Source organism: Rhodnius prolixus, unplaced genomic scaffold, assembly GCF_049639745.1.
Source record: "Rhodnius prolixus isolate KJV_2025 unplaced genomic scaffold, Rpr scaffold_2, whole genome shotgun sequence".
In the NCBI taxonomy this organism is placed as follows: Eukaryota; Metazoa; Arthropoda; class Insecta; order Hemiptera; family Reduviidae; genus Rhodnius; species Rhodnius prolixus.
In genome coordinates, this window is record NW_027411592.1 from 27,637,923 (window position 1) to 27,658,478 (window position 20,556).

At 33.1% G+C, this 20,556-nt stretch overlaps 1 protein-coding gene across 2 annotated transcripts in view; it reads right to left on the minus strand.

Annotated features, from left to right (window-relative positions):
- The window catches only part of LOC141449351 (H(+)/Cl(-) exchange transporter 7-like), a 33,192-nt gene that overhangs the window by 2,590 nt on the left and 10,046 nt on the right, over window positions 1-20,556 (minus strand). Inside the window, exons 7-15 of one of the 2 annotated variants that reach the window (XR_012455472.1) lie at window positions 19,330-19,464; window positions 18,185-18,353; window positions 16,930-17,077; window positions 12,984-13,071; window positions 10,264-10,436; window positions 9,779-9,961; window positions 8,126-8,338; window positions 438-587; window positions 184-353 (exon numbers count right to left, since the gene is read on the minus strand). Coding sequence is in view for 1 of the 2 variants with exons in the window: in XM_074118719.1 (XP_073974820.1) it covers window positions 270-353; window positions 438-587; window positions 8,126-8,338; window positions 9,779-9,961; window positions 10,264-10,436; window positions 12,984-13,071; window positions 16,930-17,077; window positions 18,185-18,353; window positions 19,330-19,464 (1,343 nt within the window). In the remaining variant the exon portion in view is untranslated. The remainder of the gene's footprint in view (window positions 1-183; window positions 354-437; window positions 588-8,125; window positions 8,339-9,778; window positions 9,962-10,263; window positions 10,437-12,983; window positions 13,072-16,929; window positions 17,078-18,184; window positions 18,354-19,329; window positions 19,465-20,556) is intronic. The other variant, XM_074118719.1, reaches the window with a different exon arrangement.

Consider the following 20,556-nt stretch of genomic DNA (forward strand, 5'->3'; position numbering starts at 1 on the left):
CCACTAACTCCTATTCGGTAGATTATCCTCTGTGATGCAAGGGAAGGTACACAACATAGCCTTGATATGACACAAACCAAAACGAGCAGCTAAGAAGATGAACAAAAAGTGATCGTCAAGTTTCTAACCTTAACTGAAGATGTAAAACCCCAAAAATTTAATAATTAAATAACAAACCCTTACATCCTTCTCCTCTGCCCAGTGATGAGTCTGCACTAATGTACTTATTATTATAATTATTATTTCGATGAATGATTTTACAGGCATACCATTTGAATGAACATTGGAGATGTGTGCATAAAACGGTCTAAAACAACCTCTTCTCCTTCATCTAGACCAGTTATTTTCAATTCCTTAAATCAAATAAATAAATATTTCATTCATCAGCTAAGACTAAATAAAGTTAAGGGTAGAAGGTATATAAAATAAATTCTTACCTTATCGACCGCAATAGCACTGGAGAATTGATTTCTTAGAATCTTCAGGCTTTCCAACGTTGTTAATTTATACAATTTATGCCGCAAAACCGTTACCAAAGTTGACCGTAAAATGATTCCAAGTAGCCGCCCAGATGACCTAATGCCATCCTAAAATGTATATTAAACATTTTACACCAGTGATTGTACATTAATATTCCCATGTTAAAAAAATACCAAGGTTTTTTCAAAACTTAGCATTAACATTGTTACAAACAGCCACTATTGCAACTCGGTCTGAATAAAGCTTGCAAGCGACGAATTATTTCATATATTGGTGGCGAACTACACATCTGTGTTAGAATTTGTTTTCTTTGGTACAACTAAAAGAATATTGGCCCGCTTACTCTGCTAAAGTTTATCTATCTTTAAATCGCGACATAAAAAATCAGCAAACATAGTATTACCTTTCTTTAGGAAAGAAATCACATATGAATTATAAACAAATTATTATGTGTAAAATAGTATATTACGCAGTCTGTTGAAAGTAGTATCTCTACTGCTATTTAGAAAAAAAAAAATGACTTCTCTCGGTAATTTTTATACATGTTTGGTGGTAAGTGGCCAATCAGTATCAACACGCGAATGGCCCAAGGCGGTCTAATCAAGGTATATAAAATTCTAAATGATTTATTTTTATTGGTTGCATTTAGTACAGAAATGTATTTTTCGGAAATTATCGATAGGATTTTTTAAAAAATTATATTTATGTCGTGCTGCAAAAAAAAAAATGGAAAATTGTTGCACTAAACCTTACTGGGAACGCGACATAAGAAATTTTGCTGGAACATTAGTGAAAGCAGTCTAGGATTCCCCTACAGAGGACTGGAGGGATAGTTGTGGTCCTCTAAAGGCACCTGAAAAACAGTCAATGCAAATTAAAACTGTCCGGTAGGACAGTTGTATAAGGGTTGATCGTCAAAAACTGCACGAAAAAGCGTAACGTTGAAAAACGTCTAACTTTGACAATTTTTTTCTCTTTTTCTATAAAAGATAAAATTCTCAAATTTTGTTTAAAATATTGTGCAAATCCACCTTTGTAAATATAATTTTTTTGCAACAACTTAGATTGAATAGATTTCAAGAAATACGTGTCTGATAAAGAGCAAAAACGGCATTTTCAAAAAATGGTCTTCTTCTTCTTCTTCTTCTTGTTACTTTTTTTGTAAACAACGTAGCGCCTAAACGCGTGAGTTTTTGACGATCAACCCTTACTCCTTAACAAAAACTTACAGTTTAAAATGTTAAGTATAAGGGTTGATTAAACGCCAAAAGGTACACAAATCAGCGAGAACCCAACATTTCATTAATACCTCATTAATATTTAAGTAATTCTACTGCATTAATTTTCATTAATAAGTTATTTTTTAGAATTTATTAGATATCACAGACCCTTATGCTGGCCATTTTCGTCTACAAAATATATGTTCAAGTAGCACTGTAGATTGACTGTAATATCTAGTTATTTATAATAATCAAACTATTAATTACAGGTTAAAAAGAAAAACGTTATAAAAAATAAAATAAAAATATGAGGCTAAAAAATTCAAAACCTTGTTTAAAAAAATGCTTACACCAACTTACATCAATGATTTTGTTTTTTTTATTTATTTATTTTTATTTCTTAAATAAAAATCGTCGGTTTAAGTTCATTCTTCGATTAAAGTAATTGTTATTTTATGAAGTAGTCAAACGTTTATAATAATAGGTAATAATTATCTGGCTTTATCGCAAATAATATAGTTTTCTTCAATTACATTCTTCATCTAGGTGTTCTTCCCACAATGTTGTATATATGTAATATAAAGTAAATAAGATATGCATATATTTAGGACAGCTAATTATTCCAGTATTTTACTATAAGTAAAATTAGGGGGACTAAATTAAATTACAATAGAGAAATGAATAATTATTGTTTAATAATCTACTTGTTATTAACTGTGTGTTAATTGTGCTCACGAATATTTCGGTAAGACGAATTCAAGACAGTAGCCTACTCTAACTTTGTCTTTTTCTACTTTAACATGCATGTACGTATATGTGATTTATCATAATTATAACAAAAAAATAATATAAATGAAGTGGCCAGCATAAGGGTCTGTGATATCTAATAAATTCTAAAAAATAACTTATTAATGAAAATTAATGCAGTAGAATTACTTAAATATTAATGAGGTATTAATGAAATGTTGGGTTCTCGCTGATTTGTGTACCTTTTGGCGTTTAATCAACCCTTATACTTAACATTTTAAACTGTAAGTTTTTGTTAAGGAGATTTTTGTACCTTTTGGATAGATTTTCCTTTTTGTCTATTTTACAAAGTTACATATCTGCTTCACAGATTTTTTTAAAATTTGGAATAAGCAATTCTATCATTATAACCTGATAAGGTGTTAACTACCACTGGAGAGATCTTTTTAAAAAATGATTGTAGTTGCGGCTCCCAAACCATCCTCAATAACAATTTTTTTGAGAAAGCGTTTTGAATAACATAGGAAGGTATTTGTACGTAAATAGCAAAATTAAATTGCGATTTCAGTACTTCCTTTTAAGAGGAGTAAGAAAAATAAACTAGGATTGCAGTACTTCTCCCTAAAAGGCAAAGAGGCAAAGATTTTTTAATCGAACAATTCATTGATTTAAATCGGTTCACTCATTGATAATTTAAACGATTGCAGTACTTCCTCTTAGTAGGAGCAAGAGAATCAGCAACGTAGAGGAGCTTTAACCACTTATTCGAGCTGAATTTTATCAAAATCGGACTAAGCGTTATAGAAATATTGGTAATAATAGTTTTAGAAAGGGCCTTATTTGGGTTGGGCAAACTCCCCTCCTTATGAGGCACGGTGCCGAGACTTTTAAAGTGCAAATCTGTAAAAAATTTCGATTCGAATGACACTTCATTCATAAAAATCGGTTCACTTGTCGATAATTTGAAACGATTGCTATACTTCCCCTTAACAAGTGTAAGAGCTGATCGCCGCTTTAATGTTACGTAGGGGAGCCCTAACCCTATCATCCTAACAAATTTTATCAAAATCGGGCCAAGATTTACAGAGTAATTAGTAATAATAATTTTGGAGGGGGCCTTACATAAAGAGGGCTAACTCCTCTCCCATTCGATGTACAGCGTCGGGAACCCCAAAAGGCACATCTACATAAAATATTGAATCGAATGACACCTCATTCATGAAAATCGGTTCACGCGTTTTGGCGCTACGTTGTTTACAAAAAAGGTAACAACAAGAACCGGACAGTTTTAATAACTCAGTAAAACCTAACCCGATTGTGATGAAATTTGGCAGGATGAAAGGGTTAGGGCTCCCCTACGTACCATTAAAGCGACGTTCTGCTCTTACACCTACTAAGGGGAAGTTTTGCAATCATTTAAAATTATCGTTTGGTGAGCCTATTTTCTTCGGTGAAGTATTATTTTGTTCAAAAAATAATGTAGATTTGCATTTTTAGAGGTCTCGACGCTGTGTACCTAGGAAGGGAGTTTGCCCCAAGCAGGTCGGGTCCTCTCTAAAACTATTATTACTAATATTTCTACAAAGCTTAGTCCGATTTTGCTAAAATTTAGCACGAAGAAGAGGTTAAAGCTTCCCTAAGTGGTGACTAAAGTGCCATCATGCTCTTACACCTACTAAGAGGAAGTTCTGCAATCGTTCAAATTATCGACGTACGAACTGATTTTAATGCATGAATTGTCTTTCAATTTGAAATTTTATGTACGGTAGGTACGTCTTTATGGGGTTTCGATGGTATATACTTAGGAAGGGAGTTTACCCCAAGTAAATAAAGCCCCCCGGTTATTAATAATAATTCTGTAAATCTTCGCCCAACTTTGATCAAATTAGGCAGGAAGAAGAATTTAAAATGCGTGTCGTTTAAGTTTCATCCTGCTCTTACACCTACTAAGCAACCATGCCATATTCGCAGTTTAAATTCTCTTTGCCCGTTTATAGAGAAGAATTGTTATTGCAAATTATTTTTCTATTCCATCTTTAGAAGCTATTAGGATCACAGCTTGATTTCTCTTACATCCCTTCAGAGGAAGTAGTGTTATCAAAATTTATCTTACTGCAATTTTCTTTCTATTATCCCTCTTAGTTGGTTGTAATTATTCATCATCTAATTCAACATTCTCCATCTTCTTCCCACCAACTTGTTACCATTCCTCCATAACTTGTGTCAGTTTTTTTATAAATTTGTTCCAACCAAGGAACAAAAAAAAAATCTATCCAAAAGTTACAAAAATCTCCTTAACAAAAACTTACAGTTTTAAAAGTTAAGTATAAAGGTTGATTAAACGCCAAAAGGTACACAAATCAGCGAGCACCCAACATTTCATTCTTACTTTTTAGTAATGTTTTAGAATGTATTAGATGTCACAGACCCTTATGCTGGCCATATTCATGCATGAAATATTTATTCAGTAATGAGTTGCACCCATTTAATTTAGATTGTAACAGGAGGTATTAAACTATTCATGCACAGGTTTAAACAAAAAAAAAATGTAATCTAAAATATAGTTGTTTTGACGATAAAAATTAAAAATCATACACCAACGTACACCACGTAAAAAATACGTGTTCCCTTAGTTTTTTGTTAGGAATCCAAATTTACTTGGTATTTTTTTTTTCGGTGCTTCCAGAAGCGAAATATAGGCACCAACTTCATTTTTTCAAATGGGGAGGTGTGGTTTTTATTTCAGAAATAGATTCCTCTATTTTTTTGAAGAAAAATTTACTTGAACTGTTTTTTTCTGTGAGCGATATTTTAGAAGTTATGAATGAAAACATGAGTCTTATAATAAACGTCAAAATGATAATATTATAACGGTTTTTTGATTGAATAAGAAGAAAAGTACTATTTTAATATAAATTTTACTCCTCATTAATATTACAGATCATGCTCGAACTGGCCTCCACCATTAGAGGTGCATCGACATGCTCTTTCCTGCCAATTGCCTTTACTGCCAAAGACATGGGGGGCGATTCAATGGCCAACTCTCTCACCGGATTTGACACCTATGGACTATTTCCTTTGGGGATACTCGAAAAACAAAGAGATCATTCATAACTTTTTTCTTTCTTTCCTTATTTCTGCTTACCTAAAAGCATTTCTAAATCTAGGTGTATCAGAATCAAGCCGGGATGGCATCTGTAGATGATGTAAAGCAGAGAATAATAGATGCCAGTAACTCGGTTAAATTCGAATCTATTTCTTTGGCAGTAAGGGGCAATTGGCAGGAAAGTGCATGTTTATGCACCTCTAATGGTGGAGGCCAGTTCGAGCATGATCTGTAATATTAATGAGGAGTAAAATTTATAATAAAATAGTACTTTTCTTCTTATTCAATCAAAAAACCGTTATAATATTATCATTTTGACATTTCTTATAAGAATCATGTTTTCATTCATAACTTGTAAAATATTGCTCACAGAAAAAAAACCGTTCAAGTAAATTTTTCTTTAAAAAAATAAAGGAATCTATTTCTGAAATAAAAACCGCACCTTCCCATTTGAAAAAATGAAGTTGGTGCCTGTATCTCGCTTCTGGAAGCACCGAACAAAATTTGCAAAGTAAATTTGGATTTCTAACAAAAAACTAAGGGAACACGTATTTTTTAGTTTTTTTCTAGCTATCTTAGTTTCCGAGAAAAAGTCGTTATCCATATAGCTTGGGGCACCCTGTATATGTAATATAAAATAGTAATGCATATTTTTAGTTGGTTATAAAACTACTTTACAACACGTACTCAATTAATGGGCTACATTAAATTAAAGTTTGAAAATTAATAAATTAGAATTACAAGTATTATTTATTTGTTATTAACTATGTAATTAGTGCTCACGTAAGACGAATTCAAGACTGAAATTTCGTTTTAACTCCGTAATTTAAACTAGAACAGTAAAAGACTAACTCCAACTTTCCTTTTTTTTATTAATATGCGAGTGAAAGTGATGATTATTCAGAATAAAGATAAATCACAAGAATAATTTGGAATAGAGTTAAAATGAAATGCCTTTTTAATACTAACTATGATGATGAGATACATCTTTTATTCGTCAAATTTCTGTTAAATATTTAACAGAAAAATATTTATGGGTGATAAAAGGCCTGCATAAGGGTCTGTGACATCTAATACATACTGAAACATTAGTAAAAAGTAAGAATGAAATGTTGGGTACTTGCTGATTTGTGTACTTTTTGGCGTTAAATCAGCCCCTATACTTAACTTTTAAAACTGTAAGTTTTTGTTCAGGAGTAAAGAACAGGCTTTCCAACAATGACAGTTTGAAAGTTAATAAGAATTTTTAATAAAATCTTGGTAAATTTAAGACAGAATTTAAAGACTTCGAAGCATTTTTTTAGAAAATGAAGTAACCAATTGTTTTGCTCTCTAACTTGTCTGGCAATCTAGATTTTTTCATCATTTCCCAAATTTTTTTTTATAATGTACGGAATTTATGCACTTACAAGATCATTCTTCGGACCACAATCCATTGCTTTTAACACTCAATCGAAGCGCAACTCTTCCCCGAACTACTCTAATTACGGGATCAGTAGACCTCGTCTCTTTTCAAGACTTTACGAAAAAATAAACATTATAGCTGAAAACATCTAGCGAAGGAGAGAACGCCATACATACACTGACTACTTATACGGAGATTTCTATCTGAGAATTGATCCCTCGCTTAATAGAGAACAACCTTTTTGTCCTGAAACGCTTGTTAAATAGAGAAAAGAGAAGAGTCCGAGCCTTCTGGCTACCGTGTACGATGCCCTGACAGAAGAACAAATACCACTTACAAAATAACTTATAAGAACTTACAAAAACTAAGATCGCCAAAATATGTCGACTACATTCCCAATCAGACCTCTAATCGTAGATCTCTTTAGAAAGCTACGCGTCGACTGTCTCCCGACAAGAAAAACTCTTATACGAGATGTCAGTACGTAGGCCGCTATCTTGTTCAACCACCTGACCACCATCTTTTACTTCTAATTTTGACATGTAAAAAGACGAACATACGAGAGCAGTAGAAATTTAAATGAACACACCACTTACTTCCTCACTGCCTCAAAAGAAATTAGCCCCTCAGACACTAAATGCAACCTAGAAAATCTCATTAGCAAAAACTTACTGTTTAAAAAGTTAAGAAGAGTAACAGTAATCTTTTATTTGATAGTATATTACAAACAGCGTAATTAAAAAGAAATAGATTCTTCATAATAAAACAATGAAGACATCTTTAGATCGTTGGAGGAGCCTATATGCACGGATAATGCTGGTAATAAAGAGTAAATAATAATAAGAATAGTAACACATAAATAAATATTATGGGTAATGTAAATTGAAATATTTTTTGGTCTGAAAAAAAGAAAATTAATTACTTCATTTAAAAAATAGTACAAGAGTAGATTAAACATCAAGAAGATCTCAACTCAGTAGTACCTAACATTCATTATTTCATTCATACATTAGAAGGTTAGAAACCTTCGATAAAGCTTACGTGTTCTATTCAAATTTTATGGCAATACTATCATTTTAGTAATTTCACTGCATTAAATTTTCAATAATATTGTTTAGAATTTATTAAGCAATAGGAATAAACAAACATAAATTTAATTAAATTTACCTCATAAGAAATAAAATTCTGATCAACTATAGGAAATCCATTATGTTTCGTTGTTTTTAAAACCTTCAAAATTTGTCCAACTGTTGTATCTTTTGTTAAAGCAACTACTTGTTGATTCATTACTTCTTTTACTAGAATCCAAGAACAGTAAGGTGGTGGTCTTTTCTCTAACAATGGCATTCCTTTCATTAAACATTCAGCATGATAAATAGGCTGGAAACAAAATGAAAATTAAAAACATTAAATAGAATAAATGTACTATATAAAATAGAATTTTTGAGTCGCTCACATTCAGTCAAAAGTAAGGGAACATCGTAATGTCCTGCGTACTTACTATCGAAATGGAAATCAAATGTCTAAAAACATAGTTTAAAAAACCAACTGAATATTTATTTTCTGATGGGACACGAAAAAATACAAAAAAAAAATACTTAGAAAGAAAAAACAAGCATCATTTGTCCAATACCTTCATTTGGCTGACTTTAATTAATTAATCTGTTGGCCATACGTCGAATAACTCTAGCCTGCCTAGATCTTGACTTCGCCACCGTAAGTGCTGCTACAAACAGAGCGTGGGAATCCAGAGTTTTGGCTTGTCTATCCGTTGATTATGCCCAGTTTGAACAGATTCTTTGAAAAAATAGCGCAATTCTGACAATAAACTGATTTTTTTTTTCATATTTTAAATTACCATAACTTTTGAAAAACCTAATCGATTTCAAAAAAAAAAAATTTGTTTTTTTTAGGAGCTCAAATACTATAAAAATATGCAAAAATAAAATATAACGTTCCATTTGAAAAACAAAAGTTGGATGCTGTATCAATCACTGAAAATAAACTAGACTAAAAATGATTAAATACGTGTTTTGTATTTTTTCGAAATTTCCCACCGTTAAAAAAAAAATGGGTGGAGCATATAACTCTGGTCACCCTGTATATGGTGACAACTAGGAGAGCAAGAAGATTTGGCAGCCTACAAGTTGCTCAGCACGTTTTTAATGGCGTAATAACCCAAATAAGTATTTGGGTGCCACCCTTACTTCAAAGTCGGATTGCAGCTGCAAATAGGCGCCTATGGACATTAAGCCCGATCCTCCGAAAAAGGGACATCTCGAGAAATACCAAACTCACCATTTACAAGACCCTTATAAACCAGTCCTATTATATGGCTCAGAAACATGGACGCTAACCTCAGCGGATGAAAGTACGCTGAACTGCTGGGAGAGAAAGATATTGTGAAGGATTTATGGTCCGATGGTGGAGAATAGTACTTATAGATGTAGGAAAAATGCTGAGCTGAGGGAGTTTTTTAAGGAGGCGAATATTGCAAAGAGCATTAAGCTGGGAAGACTACGCTGGTTGGGGCACCTCCACAGAATGGGCCAAGGTAGATCACCTCGCATCGCCTATGAAGGGCATCCCGGAGGCAGGAGGCCTAGAGGGAGGCCAAGACTAAGATGGTTGAACAAGGTGGAGGAGGACCTCTCCAAGTTAAATGCGGGAGGATGCAGAAGGAAAGCGAGTGATAGAACGACTTGGAGTGAATTGTTGAAGGAGGCCAAGGCCCAAGGCTCCAAGGGCTGTAGAGCCATGGAGAGAGAGAGCAAATGCTAGTAAATAATCGATTCACTTTTATAATCTTTTTAAACTTACATGTGAAAACATATCAGCAACAAGTTTGGAGGTAATAATAACAACAAATATTGGCAGCCCAAATACCATATTTGCACTCGACTCAAGCATAATTATGCCTAAGCTAAAACAGATTCTAGTTGTCCCGCCTAATTGAGCTCCAGCTGCCAAGAAAGCGTACTTTTGCGCATGACACCATTTTTTCTAGAAACAAAAAATATCAAAACCTAATTAAATGATAATAGTATATAATTTAAATATTCTTAAATAATTTTATAAACCGTTTAATTTTCTGTGTATTCATTTTGTCAAATATTTAGCCACAAATATACCGAATAAGATCCCTTTTTATTTTAAAATATTTAGAATTACGATGGATAAATGCTTAGTTAATATTGTGATGTTACTGGTAATTTTTGAAATTATGTCTTAAAAATAAATAAATAACTGACGACGAAACATGTAATATAGATATATTTAAACAAAATTTTAAAACCTTAACTAACCGTTTTTGGGAAGAACTCCCGAATAAGTTCAGCCAGCAGACGCCCCCAACATGCTCCCGAAATTAAATTAGGAACAAAAATTCCACCGGAAATACTTGCTCCCATTAATACAGCTGATACTATGAAATTATATAACATGTACGCGGCGAGTGGCATTATTCCAATAGCTCTTTCTGAAAGCAACATAGGTGAATAAATAAAAGTTTTCCACATAACAATAATGTAATTATAATGTTCTCAAAAAAATTGGACTTAAGTTTGATTAGGTAGATTAGATTCCTTAGGGATTAGCCAGTATCCTATTCAACCTTGACTCAGCACTTGAAAGGACGCTCTTTTTTGGAGGGGCATGTTATATTACGAGTCTGTTGAGAAACAGACCAGGTTGTTAATAAATGCTTAAAGACATAAGAGTTGTTCCTAAAAGTGCCTAACTCTCTAAAACGCCCAGATGGGTAAAGCTCAATAAGTGACCAGCATTGCTTCTGATTTTTTTTTTTTTTTTTTTTTTTGCCAGTTTTACCACCTACAAAATCAATTCATTCAGAAAGCATAATCCAAGATGATCCGCAGTCCTTCCTCAATTTCTTACACTAAGCGTGAAAATTAATAGTAGAAAAGCCAGATTATAATTTGGCTCCTGATTTCCAAACCACCTTTGAGGTGCCCTTTTTTCTACAAATTAGCTGCAGTGTTCTACCTTGCGAACCACACCATCGATCAAAATTGTTTTCTTCACTTCTCAAGCTTCGCTTTATGTGTCAGCAGAGACAAAACGCAAAGCAACCAACATGGGGCAGGTAGAATGACTAATTCCCACGGTACAGCTCCCTAAAACTACTTCGCCTTCCTAGCTTTCTCACTGAAAATTCTTTGAACTAGATTTTTAATGGGCTGAAACAAAGTTTCTTATCTACTGATACCTTAACCCTAAACGACTTACTCTCCGATCTCACTCCGACTATCCATAACACTCGATATTTATTCTTAAATGTTTCCATCTCAGCTACTCTCACAAACGGCTCCATTGATTATGACTCCTTCCGCGATAACAACTCACGACACAAAACGTAAACGTACTAGTAAAGCATCCTTACAAGTTGGCAGTAACAGTAAGTTATTAACTAACTTCTAACAAGTAGTCTTCACCCTGAAACTGCCAACAACCAATACCGAACAGTATCTGTACCTTACAACCTACCTCTCAACATCAGGTTACAGTACCCAAAAAAAGTCAAGAGATCCTACTGGCTCTTACTCGTTACCCAAAATATCTTAATGATCCATAATTGCTTGGTGGTAGGTACATCATTTTCTCCCTTATTTCTTATCCTAGCCAGTGTCTCACAAGGAAGAATTCTCGCTATCCTCTCCTATATAATACACATTGCATTGCTGATTTCCCTCTGGATCTAAACACTGCCACCTTTATCTCCGCTGACTAAGATTCCACTTAGTGGCAGTTCACCATGATCAATTCGACTTCCTCGAACCCAGGCTTAGAAAAGTGGATAATTAAGATTATTCAGCAACACATAATCTGCACGTTAAACCGAAAGCCGTTCCTTCAATACATTTCAACCATATCACCCTTCCTATTGTTCCTAAAAAATTCGTTACCTCGACAGGACAAGTAACAGAAGACAGCTGTGTTATTTACTAATAACCCCTGTATGGACGTATGGTATAGAACCACTCTGCAATCCAAAATCCTTCGTACCTTGTCAATGTCCTCTTCTGCGACTCCTTAATTCTTAATCCTTAATTCAAACCCTCTCTAATTCCGCCCTCCTTACTAATTTCCTTCCTGGCGCTTGAAGGTTCGGAAACCTGAATTAAACTGCTTAATATCCTGAGAAAGGAGCGTCTGCTATTTTATCTACTGGCACAGTCGTGACCTTGTACTATAACATCATGGCATATTAATACGACATCCGTCGCTGGATGGTCGACAGTGCTTTTAATATGTAATGTTTTAATAATGTAGGATATATGGATAATGTTAGCAACAAAGGCACCAAGGAAATAACTTGGCAATAAAAACTAAGATAGAAAACTGCTTTTAAGAGGGTTGGAAAAATGAGGAACCACTTCTATAAAATGCAATACCTACTGTGTCTTTATTTTTTGAGGAAAATTTAATGTGCCTTCTTTAATGTACCATTTTAATAATGATGCTCTGATAGTTGAAATTTAGGTATTTTGAAATCACTTCTGGAGAAACCTAAGTTCCCCGAAATAAAAAAAAATCAGTAATTTCAGAAGTGTTAAGTCAACCAACTGATACTTTTCTAATATATATAAACAGTGAAGACGGTAGGATTCTTCCTAGGTGCATAGCAGACTCAAATCTTTGTGCGCAACTGAGCGACAAGAATTGAACTGCATGTATTGTCTCATCAAAGGAATGAGTTCTCGACAGAAAAATAAATTAAAAGGAATACATTAGAAGTGTTTCCTATTTGCAAAGGGAACTAGGGGAGGAAAATCAAAAGCTTTTTGAGTTCAAATGGCTAAAGACGATGTCGCTCAAAGGAAGCGCAGCAACAGAATACACTTTGAGGAAAGATTAGTTACTAGACAAAATAGAAGCTAAGCCCTTATCCCCGACATTAACTCTTTTTTGTAAACAAAATTATCCAAATGCATTAAAATTAATAAGAGTATCATTTTCTAACATTATAAATGCAAATTTTTCTAGTATAATAACCATTTTTAACCTTCAGAAATAAGGTACTTCATGACTGAATAATCGGGCTGAAATAAAAACAGTACCATTGAAGGAAATTCTCCTTTAGAGCAGTACATCTGAAAAAAAAAAAGGAATAATTAATCACTAAATCATAAGACAAGCGTAAGTAATTATAAAATCAGTTTTATTAAAAAGGTTAACCAAAAGGATAGTCGTGTTTATGTTCTCTGTTTTAATATTTTCAAAAAGAGTTCATAGAGAGAAAGGCAAAAAAGTAAATTGAAATTGGAAATGGGATTTCTGAAGATTTTTGTACGAAAAAAATCATTAAAACCACAAAATTGATTCAATAAAATGGTACATTCCCTTTTAACGTTTCTCTTCAAATTCGAAATTTTTACTTTCACATTGATATGCTAATAGAAATAAAAGGTATAAAAGTAATGAAAATATTGTTAGAGCCCTTAGTTTAAAATCAGCAATAAAGTAACGACATTTACATATAACGTAAATGACAGTTTATACCACCTACTATCAAGAACTGCCTTAAGAAGCATACGTATTCCTGGGTAAATGTTTTAAGTTATAAACAAGTGTGGTAAGCACTAAGTTTAAAAAAATCGTTGAAGCCGCGTTTGAGAAAAACTGAAAAATCTATATACTTATTATTCTATTTCCTTCCCTCCTTCTGACACCTTCTGGGGACCTGAACCCCCACCATTGACAACGTCGGCGGCAGCAGCTATGCTGAACAGGCAGTGAGGGTGGCTGTTCTGGCAGAGTTTTCCAAAAAAAAAAAAAAAAAAAAAAAAAAAACTAGGAGAAGCCAGCATAGATAAGGAAGATCTCGAACTGAAAAGGTAACTGAAGTCTGAGGACATACACGTCCAGTCAGACATCAAGTACATGGAAGAGGAAGGAAACAATGGAAATAAATAATAATGGGGGAAGACATCTCGAAGGTTTATACCATTCTTTCATCGAAATTAGAGAAATTACACACAAAAACGTTAAGATACTCATGCCAGGAAGATAACGCAAGCCTCATCGTAATTGCCTATGAAAAAATCATAAGAAAGTTTACACTATTCGTTATAGTATGGGAAGATCCCCATTAGAAGCTGGAGAAAACTAGAAGAGGAGGAGGAAGAGAGGCTACCAATCATAATCATGCCCAGATATAGTATGGGGAAGTATGAACACCAAAAACACAGGTGATTATTTTTAAAAATATATCGTCAAATATGATCTAAGTGTAAACGATGGTACGACAAATACTCTAGCTACAATTTGTGAATTGTGGACACCGATCTTTGTGCGCAACTGAGCGACAAGAATTGAAACAAGAGTCATGGTGCGATTCATTAAAGCCCATCTTCACCTCTATTAGTTAGTGACGAACATTTCTGTCGAAATTCCTGAAGAAGAAAAAGTATTTAAAGAAAATTAAAGAGAGGTACGTCTCGCCATAAGTTTCGAACAATGCCTTAAGGCAAATGAACGTAATTCATTTAGTTTAAATTGCGAATAGAGCCTTAGCTTCATAGCAGAAATTTTCCAAAATTTTCTTTGACACCGCTCGTCAGTGAAATTTTTGGTCAAGGTGAACAAGATACAAAGATTGAAAACTGGAATATAAATTAATTTTAATTTTTTATTTTTTTTTTATTATTAGAAATTTTCTATTTCAACCAAATATTACTTTATTACTTCATTTTTCTTTGGCAACAATAATAAATTGACACAATTATTGATTGTTTCTTTAATTAAAAAGAGGTCTCCGCTTTTAGCGCTTGTACTTGTATGTATATTTGAAAATATGTTAAACTCTAAATAATTTGTTTTACGAGATTATTGTTTTTCTGTCTTTCTTATGGTATTATATTTTATTTGATTAATGATTATTAGAAATGTATACAATTTTCTACAAGTGTGCATTTATTCCAAACATCTGGTACAGATAGCAGCACTAGCTACGTAATAAAATAATTAACAAGTTTATTCATTGGCGTGGCGCCCATACTTTCAATTCAAATTCATTTAAATACTGAAATTATTTACTTCCGGTGACAACCATCTTCATTCACACATTTTTTTATTTTACCCCGCAAAGTCGGATCTCATTAATTTATTAATGTGCACTAGGGTATTTAGGTTAACAACAGCACAGTGCAGTTAGTGCATTTCATTCGGATGAGCCTTCCCTAAGACGCCATCGAATTTAGTCTGGAGTGATTAACCTTTTGTTGGAGATTCTAAATTTATCCCCACCGGTTAGAATAAATTTACCACAGATGTAAAGCATGTTTTCAGACGGGTCAACGAAAAAAGGCGCCCAATGTCAGCTGGATATGGAGCAGAACCACAATGAGATCAACGAGGCAATCATCTCAGTGTATGAAGGAAGCAGCTCCAATAGATTATACCATGATCGTAGAGTTACCTCCAGGAGAATCAAGGATTGTCAAATTTAACATACATAGAGCGATGACTTTATAATAATCCAACCGCTTCATGCGATTAGCAAAGCAACAAGGAAGTGTTTTCTTCCTATATCAAGGAAATTGTGCGGGCAAAAAAAAAAACAGAGCTTCAAGAAATTTACTTTGGAGAAGGCAACGCGCCTCCTATCAATCATTCAAGGAAGTTTCAGCACCAGGGAAACTACCAATTTCTACCCTCCTAACAACCCTCTCAGATTCTAGAATTTATCCAAATTCTCGGACTGAAAAGGGAGGGATATTTGAGGTCGCAGTGCATGCATTTTCGTACTCTCCTCTTCTAAAAAAACAGCCAAGTGTTTTAATATTACGAATACAAATTTTTCATAATTAAGTTTAGCAAAGATCACAGACTGAAGCAACTAAATTAATAATTACTCAATTCAGCAACATTTATTCATTTTCTGGCCAGAAATAACACAAACTAGGAGAAGACTTTCCTCGCTCAGGATGGTAAAGTGAAGCCTTCTGGACATTTGTAAATGCCGTAAAGAAACGAGTGTGTTCAAATCGGCTAAGGATGGACTCTCAACAACAGCGTCCAGTGATTCATAATTTACGAAGCATTCAAACTTTTATTAACATTTCTAATATTTGGAGTTTTAATTTCTCTTTTTTTTTAAAGGAATGAAGAGATACGAAGGATGTTTCTGGAGGTTAAGATTTTTATAAAAGGAACAGATTTACGAAGTACCACTTCTCTATGATTTAATTTTAAGTATCTGAGAACAGTATTTCATAGTAATTTTCACTAAAATTCCACTAATTATCTTATAATTTGAAGAAATCGTCTTCTGGTAAGTGCCAGAAGAGTCAAAAAGACCCAGTAGTACTTTACTAGTTTTTACCTGACCAGTAAGAACAGAAGACTCACCCAACCTTTAATGTAAAACAAATTATAAATGCCAATAAGTATAACCCCTAAAGATGACCTTGTCTCGGGGTCAAAAGCTTGGCAAATAAATTGAAAAAATATTACTGAAATTGGCAATAATCTTTCTTTCCAATAATATTTATAATTTACAATCTTTTTGAAACAGATTCTAATTTTCAAGAAAATTTAGTTATGTAAACACTAGTAAAAGAAAATCATTTAGTATTGATTCTTATTGATTTCAATTCTTAAAATATTATTCATTGTTTTATTTATTTAATAATATTCATTATTTTCAAAAGGCTAAGAAAAGAAACTCAAAATCAAACAAAAAGACAAAAAAAATATATGAATGATAGGGAAGTTAGTACCCCAAAAATGAATATTGTATTCCATTAAGGGGATTGTCGATGAAATTGCCAACATTTAAGAAAAGAAACTCACTGGAAAAACCAACATAAAATAAATAAAGTATGAATAAATGATAACTACAATTATTGCATTAAATGAATATTACGTACACTCATAAAAATTACGGGGATAACTTACTTAGCTAACTGACTAGTTTTTAATATCTCAAAATATGAAAAACAAATCACCTGAATATCATCAGCTACCATTTTCTCCTTCTGATTCAGAGGAGTTCGACAGTGTTCTACAAAGTACAACAGACAAAAGCTCCATAAGGATATACCAATTGCTATCGATCCCAATTCCATGAGCTTACACTCCTTTATCCTGATAAATCTGTTAATAATCAACATTACAAAATAGTCTTTAATAATTTATATTAATTTTTTTTTTAACCCCAGCGAATAAATTGCACATTTTCTTACTTTGTAGTATTTGTGAAAAAATTTATGGACGCGACAATAATCTGGTGTGATTAGTCATATAACTCTCTCTCACTACTGGTCGCGAGGTCTTAATATGTTTTGATTTAATAGGAAGGTAACAGAAAATGCAGGACATAATCGAAAAACTCAGAAAAGTGAAAAATTCTTTCTGTAATTTTAACTTCCGGCTCCTTTTTTGGATTTTCTACGAACTCGGAATTGACCCTCTTTATAATATAATGCACGCCAAATCGTATCGTTACCACAAAGGGAAGAATATCCAACCCATCTCTCAAAAGTCTCTTACACCGAGATTCAAAGATGTGTTAGTGTGCCGGGTAATAAAGAAGCGGTTCTGTCAGCCAGAGAAGGCTAAAAATGTCTGCAAATGAAGCTTTAGATACTATGACTATTGACCTAAACTGAAAAATATTCATGAGGAATACACTTAAGGGGAAAAAAACCTAGGAATTATGGCCTAAAGAAAACCTCACATTATCACATTATTGTGACACACAATATTGTATGTATTATATTGTACGTATTGTGTGTATAAAGAAATCAGTAGAATTGTACTTTTGCAAATAAAAAGTATTAAATTTAAAGAATTTACGGAGTAAACACAGGTGTGTTAGTAAAGCTTCTGAACAGACAGACGACACAGCTAAATGGATAATTCAATGGACAATTAGAAACAATAAAACATCCAATCATGCAGTGACTGTCACGAGCATATGACTGAGAGGACATAATAACCTTTCAAAAATTATTGCTTCTTTCTTCGAGTACAAAAAGATACTTCAAGCTACAAATCTAGAAACGTTTTTTGCTTATTGCGAGTTAATTCTCCTCCGCCAAAGAAGAGTGTAAAGTTTTGATTATTACAGAATGTTACGTTCGCCTTCGAATCTATAAGCATGATTGACTGACTACTCCCATTTAAATAAAATTCCATTCAGTTGTGCTACGGTCACTGGTTTCATAAAGAAAAAAAAAATAGTTTGGATTATGTATTTACCTTTTGCGAAAATGAGTGAATTCCATTTCTAAGTAGTTCCAAGCACTTCCTGCTAAGCCACCAATAATTCCAAGAAGAATAAACAGAGGGATCTCAAAAATATAGTACTCAAAGAATTTGAAAGATTCATCCACCGCAAGTAATAATAAATCTTTTTTGTGCAGACAAGCTGAAATATAAACTTTATTTATTTGCTGTTCATTATTTTTGATGACTGATACACAGTTTCAATAGGATGAAAAAATAATTGTCATTTCAGTCGTGATATATTTATTAAGAGTCCATGAACAGACAAGACAGAAGACACACCAACCCTGTAATGTAAAATATTACTTTGTAAACTAGCCCTGAAGATGACCTAGTCCCTAGGTCGAAAGCTCGGCAGAATAAATGTATCACGACTGAAATGGCAATTATTATTTCATCCTATTTTATTTATTTGTTTTAACAATTTTAACAACTTTTTAGATATTTCGCTTTCAGAGAAATATAGATCTCTTCTTACTTTAAATCAGTTGACTTAAAAAGTTCAACATATTCGTTTACTTATTAATAGTACTAATTAACAATTTTTTTAAAAATGAACATTTTTACTCTATTGGAAGTAATTGTCATTAGGTTCACTTATACTGGGTGTCCGAGCTAAGTTGGCCACCCCCTTTTTCTCGGTAATTATTGATGATGGAAAAAAAAAGTTCAAATCGTAACTTCCTTTATTTTTTCAAATCATTTTTTCAAAAACGAAATTCTGCTGCTGATATGCAGGTTAGAGAAACAAACTTTTTTTTTTAAATGGGAACCCCTATTTTTTATTATGATTACGACAAGTTTAACTAAAATCGTAGGAGCTGTTTTTTGGTATGAAAAACCTAGAAATTTTGAAAATTAATTCTGTAAATTGATTCTTCCGGCTGACCGATTTAGACCAAAACATTGTAGAACCCTTGTAGGCAGTTTAAACAATCTGCGATTATAAGGTTTTTAGTTAGGGGGGGAAGAACAAAAGCCGATAGATTTGTAAAAACCACTTTTTCGGACTCAAAAGACCTCAAAAAGGGGGTTTTCCAGTGAAAAACCAAAATCAAAAATCTGAACGATTATATTTCTCTTATTATAGTAGGGTAGATATAAGTAAAAATATTTACAAAGGCAGTCATGCTCCAGCGATGAGATGAAAAAAGTAACAAAGTAAGTAGTTATGAAGGCTCCCAAGAAAACTCGTCCTGGTAATTGTCTGGAATAATACGTTACACCTTCTTCTAAAGCTAAAATAACTCCACCTGCAACGACGAAACATTATAAAATAAATTTTCAAAATTTGATTGTGCAATAAAAAAGATTTTATATTTGAAAAAAATAAAATATTCACAAGTTATACAATCAAAAAGGGTTCCTCAACCATAAATCACGTTTAATTATTCGGGGCACAAAAACCTGAAAGACATTCCAGTATGAATTATAAAAAATAAAAAAACAAAATTGTCAATGATAAAGGTGTATGGTTCTGGTTACGTGCTGACCTTTCAGCAATATTATTCAATTTATTAACAGTCAAACGGAGTTGAATACGAACTTCAGGTTGAGGAATTTTCTTCTAAATTCGGAATTTTAGAAAACATACAACCATTCTTAATAGTATTGTAAAGTAATCGTCTATTTTTTCAGGCGGGGCTCAACGTCCAACTACTCGTACTAATTAGGTGTCATGGATGGGGCGGAAGCCCTTCTTTACTATAAACAATTTTTTCTAACAAATAAAAAGTCATGGGCAGGATTCGAACTGGGGATCTCCCACTTACATATCTACGCTCTTGACCACTAGGCCAACATCCGCACCTAATCACCTTAATAGTACACAAGAGGGAGAACTATACATTAAACAAAAAATGACACTTTAAAGGAAATCTACCCATCTTTTTTTTTTTTAATTAAAACCTCAAACTACTCAAAATTCATATTCTCAAACGTGTTCGGAAAGTGCTCATTTAAATTTTGTTTAACGCTCTTTTTCCAAAGGTCAAAGGCATACCATTTTTATCTTGTGCACTATATACTTATATATATATATATATTTCATGAATCCAATTAATTTTTACTGGATTTGTTTTTCTTGCTTCAGTAAAGTAAGTTTAAGTCTGGGAGCGGTTGGTGAGAGTTTGCTTCGTAAAGTTTTAGGAAAGGCTTCTTTGCAATTGGAAGCGAAGATGAGACAGTCTTTTGTGACTGCGTGGCTTTATTCAATAACAGAATATAAATTTACGATGCCCAACGTACATAAGATTTATTATTATAAAGTCTGCCATGTTTATTCAGAACCTACGATATAATGAATAGATCTAAAAAGTTAAAGTGCGTGTGCTGCAAAATTGACT